The following is a 12,662-nucleotide window of genomic DNA, read 5'->3' as shown; positions in this document are numbered from 1 at the left end:
ACAGGCAACAGCTTGAACAGTTGTAAATAGTGTGTTTGAGCAATCATGGTTTTTTAAAGGAGCTGTGAATTTACAGTGCAATCCTATGAGGAAAGAAGGGAGAGAAAATTGCTATTTTCAGCTGCACACAGATGAATTAATTGCATCACAGCTGAGATTTGATAGTCCCTCTCCTCTTTATTCTTGTTGAACAGGAAAACTGCATGATTAACTTGATGTTTAAAAGAAAAAGATACTTTAGGATGTCAGAGAATAATGAAAACACTTTCAAAGATTAGTTGTGGAGGCAGGAGAAAAGGATTTTGCCTGGCCAAATGAGTTTAAATATAACAAGGAAATTAGTAATATTTAAGAAAATTGGTTATCTAAAAGGAAGTTACTTGTCTGCACAGTAGGTTTACCATAAACAATCTGATACTGCTAACCTTTGGTAGGCTTTAAAAAAAACTTTTTACAGTTACATTTGTAATCTGTGAACCCAACCATTAACTGGAAAATAGTCGAGGAGAATTCAGGTGCAAAAAGCAAGATCTTTGTACATAGGGAATACAGCTTCAAAACACCTCCAGAATGTGGATTAAAGTAGTTCATCAGAATCCTTCCTTTTCTTATGGCGTTTCATGGAACCAAATTATTTTGGGCTAAGATTGTTTCAGGCTCCGAGAAAAAAACTTAAATGACCTTTAGCATCAGTTTCTTCCAGAGATACTCCCCTAGATCCCAAATAGGCAGATTCCTAACCAATTTTGTGCCATGACTTTTGACAGCCCCATGAAGTGAAGTGGTAATCGCACAGTCGTGTCCTACTCTTTGCCACCCCATGGACTGTAGCCTGCCAGGCTCCTCTGTCCATGGGATTCTCCGGGCAAGAATACTGGAGTGGAATACCGTTTCCTTCTCCAGGGTCTTCCCAACCCAGGGATTGAACCCTGGTCTTCCGCATTGCAGGCAGATTCTTTACTATCTGAGCCACCAGGGAAGCCCCATAAAGCCTAAGAATTCTCAGCATGCTGTAAATGTGCATTACAGAGTGCACACACGACTCTCTGCCGTCCTGAGGCCTTTAGCTACTGTTACCCCAGCACCCCTTTCTAGCTTGGGACAGCCTCTTCCCTCAACAGACCCTGGAGAAACCAGCTGACTTCAAAGTGGAGGTGAGAAGCCACAGTGAGGAACTTTAGTTGGAAACGTTAACAGAAGTTAACCCTCTTCAAAGTTGGACCAATCAAGAGGGAGGAGAGGTTCTGTCGTCCAGTTTTGGCCTTTTGTGGAAATAGGCCCTTTCACTGTATATATATGATAAACGGGCTTAATCATACAGTGGACACACCCAAGATCCCCTTTCTCTTCATTCAGAACTCGTAGCTCCTGGTGGGATGGAACTTGCCCTCGTGAACTTTACCCAGCCGTCCAAACATTGGCTCCCCGTCTGGAAGAGGGAGCTGTGGGTGGTTGCGCAGCAGATGCAGCAAGCTCGTGGCTTGGCCACCTGCCCGAGCGAGTCGGGGCCTGGCGCGCTCGTCCAGGCAGCCGGCTGGCCCGCGCCGAGAAGGGCGTAGCCGGGCCGCTGGCAGCGTCACATGGGCACCGCCCTCGCGGCGGGGGGGGGGGGGGGGGGGGTTGGCCCCGGAAAGCGGCTCTTGCCTCTCCAGAGGCCCGCCGCCCCTCCGCCGAGACTGCCAGGCTGCCGGCAGCCAGCAGTTCCACGGGGTCGGAGGAGAGGGCAGGCCGCGCAACCGCTGCCCGGCTGGAGCTGCCGCCCCACCCGCGACGTCGCGGAAGAGCCTCAAAAACGCACTTCCTCCGCGGCCGAGCCCACTTCCGCCCAGCGTTTCCTGGGGCCCCGGGGCCCAGAGCCTTAGCCTTTTCGGTGTTCAGTGTCCTAGTCGCACACTTTAAGGTCAGCTTCTCATTCCTTCCAAAAAATATATAATGTATCTTACAACTTGCCGCGGTGCACAAGGCTCAAACTGAACCTGGCCGCAACCATTTTCGGAAATACTGGTAGCTGTTAGTCTGTCCATTGTCCTACGTGCCGAGTGGAAATGACTGTGCATTATGCTCTGCTAGAGGAGGCCAGAACGATAATGTCCCTGCCATGGGAAGGATCTGTATTTGAATTCTGAGGCCCCTGTCACCGCTTACCAGCTGTGTCCAAATTTAAAAGAATGTCGCTGAGTCATTTGTTGATGGATCAAATGAGGTAAAACATACAAATCCCTTAGCATACCTGGCATAAAGTTATATCTAGCATAAAGGCTAAGTATAAATAAGGAAATGTATAAAATATTTATCGAGCATCTATTTGTTCAGTAATATGTTGGTTGTGTTAGGTAAGGCTTCTCCCCGTCCCCATACGAATGGCCTCCTCCCATCTGAAGGAGCTGGTGTTTCTTAGTATCTTACCAGCTCCCAGGCATCCTTCAAGCTCCTGGTTCTGAAGAAGTTTCTGTTCGTATTCAACTTGACCGTTATTGCAGAGCTTAGTACCGGATGAGTATTTTGTAGGGATGGTAGACAAGCCTAGGTATGGTATGATTGTAGCACCGTTCTGTTTTTATTTCAGAGAAAAAATGTACTAGTGGTAGTAGATAGGCTTCCTCCCAAGTACATTTTATGCTGCTGACTGACAACAAACCGTAATACTTCCCAACCCGTGCCCCCTACAATTTGGAGCCAGGTGCAGATTGGAGATGGGGTGGTGAAAAAAGATATAAACAAAGATGCTAGATTTTTTTTGTTAGTTGCACTAATGACACTAGCAGATTTTTGTGCTGCTTGTGATAATTTATAAGCATACAAAAATTATTTTCCACCAAAAAATTGACAAACTCCAAACTTGTGACTAACTCATTCATGATCCATTTGATCTTGAGATGTTGAGGAGTAAATAGAACTTTTCTAGGCTGAGTTGTTAACTTGTTTTGATTGATTTCTGCATTCCCAGCAGGACTCTTAAGTCCTTGCCGCTTCAGACACTATTCTCACTGCTGCATATCTAAGACAAGATCTTCAAATATCACAATTCCTACTGTGGAGTGAAATGGTCTTATCTTCACGCTGGTTAAAGAGGTGGAGTTTCCTTATACTTTAGAACATTTTGTATGTAAGTTACACTACAGTTTTTTTTTTAATGACATTTTCAGTGCTTAATGACATGGAAGGATGAGCATCATGTATAATTTGATGAAATCCCATATACAAAGTAATCTCATTATTGTAAAAAAAATTAAATGTTATGCAATGCTGAGTTATTCCTCTCTTAATATGGGGAAATAAAAGTTACTTTGTAAACTGGGGTGGGTTGCTGTGCCCTCCTCCAGGAGATCTTTCTAACCCAGGAATCGAACCTGCATCTGTTACCTCTACCTGCATTGGCTGGCAGGTTCTTTACCACTGGCACCACCTGGAAAGCCCATAAAGATAAACAAATAATGTCAGTTTGATAAATCAAGAAATAGAAACATAAACATTATTTAGGAATCTGGAGTTACCTCTCAAAGATGTTGCCTCTTGAGGTTAAGAATGGGGTGGTGTTCCTTTTAATTTTAAGCTCTTGGATGTAAGGTGGGGTATTTCTTTTCTTTAAAAAGAAAATGCATGATTTACTTTGCTAAATAAATTAAAAAAAAATAAAATATCTCCGTGTTTAATTTTTAAAAATTTATTTTCATCCAGATTACCCTACCCTTTTCCAGGTTACTCTTCACCACTCAGCTTGCAGAGCAAAGAGAAATTTGAAAACCCAGCTGAAAGGCACTTTGAATAACATCAGTATCGGGTAGAGACAAATTATAAATTGCTGAATATAAAGCACGAGGGTTTTTCCTTTCTTTTAATTGTGGGGCTAGAAATACAACTGTTTAATTGTCCTAAACTGCATCACACTCTTTCTGGGATGGCCTTCTGGCTTGAATCTTTACTGGTTATATGTTTTGTTGCACTATGGGAACTATATTAGCAAAACAGTTCTAAAGTCACAGTTGTGTATTTGGCGCCCTCTAGTGCAATTTTTAAATGACAAAAGCATAGTTTATCTTTGCTGAGCTGTTAACTGGAAGAGAATAAAATTTAAATTTCAATCTACCTTCCCAGTGTGACTGATCTTGCTTTTTTCCGACATGCGCCAAGACTGACCCCCCCCAACTCTGTATCTACGTGTTATTTCCTAGTCATGACATTCACTAGGCTGTGGCCTTGCACTAACTAGTTCCTTAATCTCTGCACTTCAATTTCCTCATCTGTAAAATGAGGATGATAATCATAAGAACACTAACATGAATGCCCTGCACATATTAAGAACACAATAATTGCTAGCTATCTTTCTTTTACACTTAATAGATCAGTCAGTACTAAACATACTTAAAGATAGTAATTGATCTTGACTCATAATCTGCTAGTTGGGGAATGTGAAGAATGCTAATGACTAGCTTAAAAAATAAAGAATAAAAGCCTAGATGTGATTCTCCTCTCTGGTCCCATCTTACTGAGTCAATTCATGCCAATTCTGAAGTCTGGAAGCGTGGTAGATATCTGCATCCCTATTTCTTAAAGGGTATATAATTACAGGCACTGTACATTACTTCTAACTCTCAAAACTACAATCTAGTTAGGCAAAGGATATTATCCCCATTTTCCAGAAGAGAAAATAAGCCCTAGGTCATCCAGATAAATGTCAGAGCCACACTTCCAACTCGAGTCAGCCTCTAGAGCCCATGGCCTCAAAGGGCATCAGACATACTTTCCAAAGGGAGAATGCTAAGTTATGTAGTCTTCAGAAGTGCAAGGAAAATCTTGCAACTCCCTTCAGGCATTCAGTCATCAGTTCAGAGGATTCTTCCTGTCAAGAAAGCCCATCTATCTAGCCCTGCCATAATGATATTTTTTTTTTTAGATCCCTGATGGTTCACATTTGCTTGGCAGCTTGCAGTTTTCAAAGATTGGCCCATGGGGTATCTCATTTTCTATTCCAGAAAGGTTTTTGCACTCATCGTCCACTGAACCTCCAAGCTGGGGCAGTAAGTTCTTCCCTGGCAGAAGATTGCAGCTGCTTTGATTTACCCTCCATGGAATACACTGCACACCCTAAGCCTTACAGCTGGGAACACAGATCTGGCCATGCAAGCATATAAAATAAACTCTGATGGGGAGAGGTGTTCACACTCGCATCAGCTTGGTCACCCCACGTTGGGCAATGAGCTCTCTCACTGGAAGCCGTGCTACAGAATCAAAGGCGGGGTCTTGGCTATCGAAACCACATTCAGCAGCCCTTCAATCAGCCAGGCCTCCCCAACATACGTGCTCACTTGCTTGGGGCAAGTATATGATCATGTAATTGCTTTTCCTCTCTTACCTTTTCTCCCATCTTCCCCTCACTCCCAACTCCCTCTGGTCCTTAAAAACTTCCTCCAGGTTTACACCTTAACCTCTTTGTTCGGATCCCAGTGAATGCCTAGGCTTGTGTGGGTGCAAGGTTATGAATCAGCCATAGACACAGGCCTGGGGGATGGGCCTCCTGGAATGTAGAAGGGCCACGAGTTGAAAACAAATGAACCTCTTTTATCCCAGTGGGATTTTGGTTGTTTTCTAAGCCTGCTGTTCAGCAGGGCACTTCACCAGAAGCTACAGTTTCTGGATCTTTTAGACAGCATGAGCACTAACAGCAGAGCTGCCCACATGTGTGTCCTCTACAAGAATTTCAGCAGAGCCTGGGGGCCTGGGAAGGTTCTCTTTTAAACAAGCCTCAGTTTCTTCCTTAGGAGAACAGACTTTACATTATTTGAAAAGTAGCTTAAAAGTATATCACTCACCATCATTTTTTACATAATGAGAAGTTCACAAAATGATAGAAGGGGTCAGATTTGAGAGATCTGACTATAAATTTAAGAAAAATAAAATCCTGTTCATTCTCAATTATCTGTGCTGGTGGAAGGAAGCAGGAGACAGAATTCCAGTGCTACATCAATACACTGTTCATTTCTATTGGTTTTACAGGGCATTTTAGTCATTAACATTTTTATATGGGTGTGTCTGTGGTTCTGGAAATTTACAACTGTTTACAGCAAATAAAGCTACTCCGGGAAGATGCTGAAGGGGCTACAACGCTGTCAAATGACTTTTCCACCCTTTGGACCAACTCTGCTTAGTGAGGGGTGGAAACAAACTGGGCTTTGGCCTTAGACAAAGAAAGGTTTAAATCCTGACGCTGCCGTGTGACTTTTTACACCCCTTACTTGGAAAATGGGGGAAATGCTTTATGGTATTAGAGAATAACCTTCCAAGTTGTAAGGGAATTCTCAAAACACAACCATGAAATGTCTCCAGCATTCATTCAGGTATTTTAATCTAGAGGAGCCTGGATGAGTTATAAATGTCCAAGAACACACCAGAACTGCTAATTAACTTGGACTGGGGGACTTTAGCAACCTCTCTCTGAGATTCTGGCTATAGACTATAAAGGGGCTTCCAGAAATGACCCAGGAAGGTCACATACTACAGTCTCTGGCTGGAATCTGGCCAGTGAGTAACTCAGCTTAGAAGATAAGCATATTTTGTGTCCCCGTAAAAGAAATAAAAGCTCAATTTCTTTTAGGTTGCTACTCCATGGTTTATCCTTTGTCAACTTATCCTGTTAATACATGATTAATTTCCAATAATTAATTTAAATGTATACTAAGTGGCAGATGTGGCCTTGAGTTCATGATGTTGCCTGAGAGGTTAGATGGCAAGAAGGCTTATTTGAGCAGCTGCCCTAAACAAAATCCTGGCATCATATGCACAAGTTCTGAACTGGGGTGGCAGAAGTGGGTGGTGGTGGTGGAGGGATGGATTAAAGGCAGGGGTGAGTCGGTTAGTATCAGGTAGAGAGAACTGGAAAGTGAGAGAACCCAAGAATATATGATCTGCTGAAAGCACCAGATAAATCTCTGCATCTGTATTTAATCATACCTATGATGTAACTACCATGTTCTGGACGAAGGACCCACTCTTGATCACCAGGGTAGAAACGGGTCCTTGTGCCCACAAACAAAAGAAAGCTTGACAAACTCAATCATATGTTCTTCCCAAAGAGTACATTTGTCTTCAGGATCAGGAAACCTGAGCACTGTTCTACTAAATGTTTAGATCTGTATTCCTTAGAATATAGGTTCAACAACCAACAGAAAAGTTCAGGGACTTCTCTGGTGGTCCAGTGGCTAAGACTTGGTGCTTCCATGTAAGGGGCCTGGGTTCAATTCCTGGTCAGGGAACTAGATCTCACATGCTGCAACTAAAGGTCCCACATGCCGAGTATAAGACCTAACGCAGCCAAATAAAGAGAAGTTCAGACAGTAGGGCAAGTAGCATTTTCTGCCATGATTCCCTTCCTGTGGTTTCCCACTCCAAATCTACTTGATTAATAATTCAAAATGCTGAACTAGGAGCTGACTGAATTCCCTATAGACAGAAAACACTGAAAACTAGTGGCAGTACTGCCTTCTCTGTTGTTTTTTGGATAGCGTAGGTATGTGTGTATTCTTGGGGCAAAGAGTAAACGAGTAAGGACTTAAGAATTGGCATTGTAAGACTATCCCCTAGTGATAATGATACCAGGATCTTGATGTCTTTCCTGACGGTCTTGTCTAATACAAATGTAGACATAAATTACATAGAATCTCTGGATGGTAATTTACATTACATGATGGCAGTGATGACAAATGGTCTGTCTCATTATATGGGGTGGGGAGAGGACTTTTAACTGGTTAAACAATTAAAACAGAAATTGGGAGGCTTGGATTTTAGTTCCACTTCTTAATTGACCCTGCATGACTGAGCAAGTAACATATTCTTAATGTTTCCATTTTTACATACATAAAATAGAAATTATGTGTGATTTTATCATTCAAATCACTGTAGTGATTACCTCACTATAAAGATAGTTATGAGAATCAAGTATTCCTTCCTGTATTCCTGCACGCACTCTTGGGTGCCCTCTATGTGGTGGGTACTAAAACATGTTCTCTGCCCCCATGTAGCAGAATCTAGTGGGTGAGGCATATCAGAATGTTTCGAGGAATGTCCACTGAGTCACACAAGTCAAAGGTTATTATCAAGGGGTGACCACCAACTATCATAATGTTCCTTGGCCCTTCACTTCTCTCTTCATACTTCTTTGTCAAGGTCAAAGTGATAGAAGAGGTAGGAGATTAAGTGGTCATTTGGGAGGAGGTGATCTGCTTTGGATAGGCTGCCATTCCCCCCGCCACCCCCAATCCCCAAACCCAATCAGTCCTAACTCTTAACTACTGTACAAATCAGCATTTTCTGGTTACATCTCTTCTCTTCCATTTGCCCCACCCTCTTGACAGGGAAGTAGGAAAATTGAGATTTGCAGAAGTTGGTAAAAACTCATGTCAGAAGGCAGAGTTCCATTTCTAGATCCAAGAAAAACTTCCTGTTTTGTTAAGACCCTTCTTAGGAGCGGAAACTAGCTCACTCAGATGAAAACCACAATGAATAATTTCACTGATTTGTACCATATGTTTAGCAAGCCTAAAATCCCAAGAGGGGGTTGGTGAATCAGAAGAGAAACCATCAGAAGGGAACTGACCCATATCATCCCCCCAAGTGACCAGGCTCTTCCTCACTTCCTCCTGCAACACACCCTGCAGGAACAGCCACAGCTCAGAGAGTGGAATAACTTTGGGAGCACATGATACAAAGGCAACCTGGCAGAGCCTCCTAGGCTGGTTTAAGGATGGCACCACTCAGATTGCTCATCCCTTCTCCAGATGGATTTTTGTGTTTTTTTACAAAAAGATCTAGAAAAGCAGCTGTATTAGCTTAGACTATGCTGCAGTAACCAGCTAAGCCCAGAATCCTGGCTCAACACAATGAAAGTTTATTCTTGCTTTCCTTATGTGACTGATGCAGGCTAGGGGGAGAGTGGGAGGTAGACACAAGGGAATCCTGCTCAACGGCCCTGGCTGATACGAGCTCTGCCATTTGGAGTCTTGTCCTTCACCATCCTGGCAGTAGAGGAAGAGGATGCGTGGAGAACGCACACGTGTGCTCACCTGTGCACAGCCTGGAAGCGACGCCGTTTACTTCTGCCCCAGTGGTTGGACAGGGCATACTACAGAGGGGCTGTGACTGATGCGGAAGCGTGCGGATATTTGGCAAGCGTTCAGTGCCTCTGCCCTTGTAGCACTGAAAGCGGAGTGCATGCTGGAACATGTAACGACAGTTCAGAATCCCAGACCGTGGAAGAACTGTTTGAATCCGGATCCACTGAGATGTATCATCTCTGGGTCTTCCTTATGGATTTCCTGAGTGCCTAACAGGCAGTTCTCAGGTCACAAATGGCCCACCCCATTTAAGGAGTGTTCTTCATGAGGGTTGTGCTGGCATTGCCTATTAATTTGCCTAATTAGCCAGTTCACAAGAACCGGTCGCTTAGCATAGCCTCACCAAAGGTTGTTGGGGGGCTGACTTAGCTTAGTGTCCCTGAAGCATGGACAGATCAATCACTGGAATCAAAGCTGGCTTTTTAAAAGTCGTGGAATTTTAAGCTGTTCACATTTAATTCCATAAAAATGACACCATAAAACCGGAAGATTGTTCTCTGAAAGACTATTGACCAAAATTGTTCAAAATATGATTCTAGCCTCCTCTTGCAGTTGACTCATGTCTGACTCTTCAATGTTTTTATGCCAGGGGAGGATGCTCTGTACTCACCATCATCACCAATTAAATATACATAAAGCCCATACATGGATGATAGAGTTCTCTTAAATGATCTTGTATGTCCCTGCTGGGGGACAAGGAGCCACTTTCTATGTAATAGCTTATCCAGTACTTGAATTTCTCTGCCTCCCCTCCACTCTTGCTCCTTGCTCTGGGGACATCTTGCCACCCACCAAAAAGGAGAGAAGCAGAGAAACAAGGGAAATAAAACTCAGTTCGAGGCCAGCTGACTTCACAGGGCGGTTCGCAGTCAGTCTGTTTTACTTGGCCTGCTTTGAAGCTGTTTTGGGACATATGAGGTTCTTCAACCAAGAGGTCTTTTCCAGACCTGATTTCCCCTTGGAATGACACATTATTCTCGCTTCCAACGTAGCAATTGTAATTCCTGCCTGGGGAGCAGCAATTGCTTTGAATTACACACTATTTGAATAAACCAGTATGGGATTAACAAAGGCTTATTGTTCTGCAACCTTCTACTGAAACTTGCAGGAGTAATTTCTGGCGACATTACTTTTCCCTGCTTAGCATTTGACTATTCAACCAACACTTCTCCACTCTTTAATTGATCCTTCTTAGTTGAATGTAACAGAAACCTTTTTTAGCATTCTACCAACACTGAACAGGATGAAATAATACTATCAGGGTTTTCTTAGTTCACCTTTTACTCCCTTTCCCTCTCTGGTAGGTTTACTACAATTCCGTATCTTTAGAATTTCTCAGATTTCTTGTGCCCCAAAACTACTTCCTGACCACTATATATACGTGCAGGTACACACACTGTAACACACAATTTAGGATTCTGTCCTTTATGTGTATCATGCTGTTTTTCAAGTAGACCTCAGGAGCACAGAATATAAACAGTGATCATCCCCAGTCTGGGACGACTCTCATTGTTAAGCTGGAAATGCTATTTTAAACATGTTTTCATGACGACTTGAGGAAACCACCTACATTTTCTCTATTCCATTTTAAAAAATTCTCATTCACCTTTTAAATCATTTGCAAATGAAACTCAGTAACTAAGAATAAATCTAAAAATAAATAAATAAATAATTTTTAAAAAAAGAATAAATCTACCAATATTTACTTCCAAACCAAAATTATTTCTAACAGTACCAAAAGAGGATCTCTTTACAATGACAAGGTCTAAAGTTACAACTATGAAAATGCTGAGACCAAGACATTACTGACTGATAGACTAGATCTTTATAAAAGCTTCTGAGTCGGTGAATGTGAAATGAATAAATTAGAGCTGTAATGGGTTTTTTTCTAGCTGGTCTTAGGCCAGTTAAATCTAATAAAGATCATGAAGATAGGAAGCTAACTTGAAACCAAAATAACTACCAAGAGCACTTTGTATTCCATTAATAGGTAACAAAAAGCTATGCATTGCTAAATGAAAATATAAATTCTGCTTACTTATGTAAAACTTTAGGCCCACATAATTATTGATCTAAAAAACAGCGTAATAGCACAATATTTTTAAAATCGGCTTTGATGAAATCCACAAAAAATAATCTTGACTCATTTGTCTCCAAACTGTCTTCTTATATCCTATACCTAAGTTGAAATTTTTATTCCAGGGGGAGTTGGAAGATATTTCAGATACAGCTATGTTATAAGAAGTTTGATAAATTAGTATTATTAAATTAGATGATGATCATGAACTAAAAGGAAAAAAAGTCAAGTCTAGAATCTTCACTGAAAAGATTTCAATATATAAAAATATAAGCCAACTTTTCTTCCTTTTCAAACCAGAGACTTTGAAGCATTTCCTTTTAGAAAAATAAATAAAAGGAAATGGTGAATATTACTCAGCCATTAAAAAGAATTCATTTGAATCAGTCCTAATGAGATGGATGAAACTGGAGCCCCTTATACAGAGTGAAGTAAGCCAGAAATATAAAGAACATTACAGCATACTAACACATATATATGGAATTTAGAAAGATGGTAACGATAACCCTATATGCAAAACAGAAAAAGAGACACAGAAATACAGAACAGACTTTTGAACTCTGTGGGAGAAGGTATGGGTGGGATATTTCAAAAGAACAGCATGTATACTATCTATGGTGAAACAGATCACCAGCCCAGGTGGGATGCATGAGACAAGTGCTCGGGCCTGGTGCACTGGGAAGACCCAGAGGAGTCGGGTGGAGAGGGAGGTGGGAGGGGGGATCGGGATGGGGAATACGTGTAAATCTATGGCTGATTCATATCAATGTATGACAAAAAAAAAAAAATTTAAAAAAAAAAAAAAAGGAAATGGTGTTGCTGCTGGTAATAATTTCATTAGCAAGGAGATAAAACTAATTCATTTAGGGAACTTGTTTCAAAGTTGAAGTGTAGATGAAATCCAACAACACACAACTGGAGTTGAGTGGGCCTTATATAGACACTTGGCTCACAGGCAGCATAAACAAGAAATCCCAGTAAGTTCAAACAAAGCTGAGGCCAAACTCATGTGGCGATTTGTAGAGGAGCAAAAGGTATTTGCAACTGTACTATAAACAGACGTTAAAGTAAATGAAAATCGTAGGAGCAGGTTTTAAAAAAAAAAAAAAAAAAAAAAGGGCTTTAGAAAAGCTGCATCTAGCCCAGATTTACAGTACTCTTGCCTGGAAAATCCCATGGACGGAGGAGCCTGGTGGGCTGCAGTCCATGGGGTCGCTAACAGTCGGACAGGACTGAGTGACTTCACTTTCACTTTTCACTTTCATGCATTGGAGAAGGAAATGGCAACCCACTCCAGTGTTCTTGCCTGGAGAATCCCAGGGACAGAGGGGCCTGGTGGGCTGCCGTCTGTGGGGTCGCACAGAGCTGGACACGACTGAAGTGACTTAGCAGTAGCAGCCCAGGTTTATTTTTTTCCGCCTCATGAGTAGTGAGTGCATGATTACAAACAAGTGAGTAGGAAAAAAAAAAATAACAAG

The 12,662-nt window shown here is 41.9% G+C and overlaps 1 protein-coding gene across 15 annotated transcripts in view; it reads left to right on the top strand.

Annotated features, from left to right (window-relative positions):
- Positions 1-12,662, top strand: part of LOC122438295 (DEAD-box ATP-dependent RNA helicase 30-like) — a 65,049-nt gene that overhangs the window by 20,224 nt on the left and 32,163 nt on the right. For 2 of the 15 annotated variants that reach the window (XR_006268520.1, XR_006268515.1), the window contains exons 2-3: positions 2,951-3,106; positions 3,699-4,086. The exons of 2 other annotated variants lie outside the window; for them this stretch is intronic. Coding sequence is in view for 3 of the 13 variants with exons in the window: in XM_043463002.1 (XP_043318937.1) it covers positions 3,679-3,781; positions 4,974-5,001 (131 nt within the window). In the remaining 10 variants the exon portion in view is untranslated. Of the gene's footprint in view, positions 1-2,950; positions 4,087-4,973; positions 11,546-12,662 lie in introns of those variants that run through there. 11 more of the 15 variants (XR_006268519.1, XR_006268513.1, XR_006268510.1 and 8 more) reach the window with 9 other exon arrangements.

The sequence above is a fragment of the Cervus canadensis genome, chromosome 3 (genome assembly GCF_019320065.1).
Source record: "Cervus canadensis isolate Bull #8, Minnesota chromosome 3, ASM1932006v1, whole genome shotgun sequence".
In the NCBI taxonomy this organism is placed as follows: Eukaryota; Metazoa; Chordata; class Mammalia; order Artiodactyla; family Cervidae; genus Cervus; species Cervus canadensis.
The sequence above is the reverse complement of the archived record's forward strand: the minus strand, read 5'-3'. Positions and strand labels throughout refer to the sequence as shown.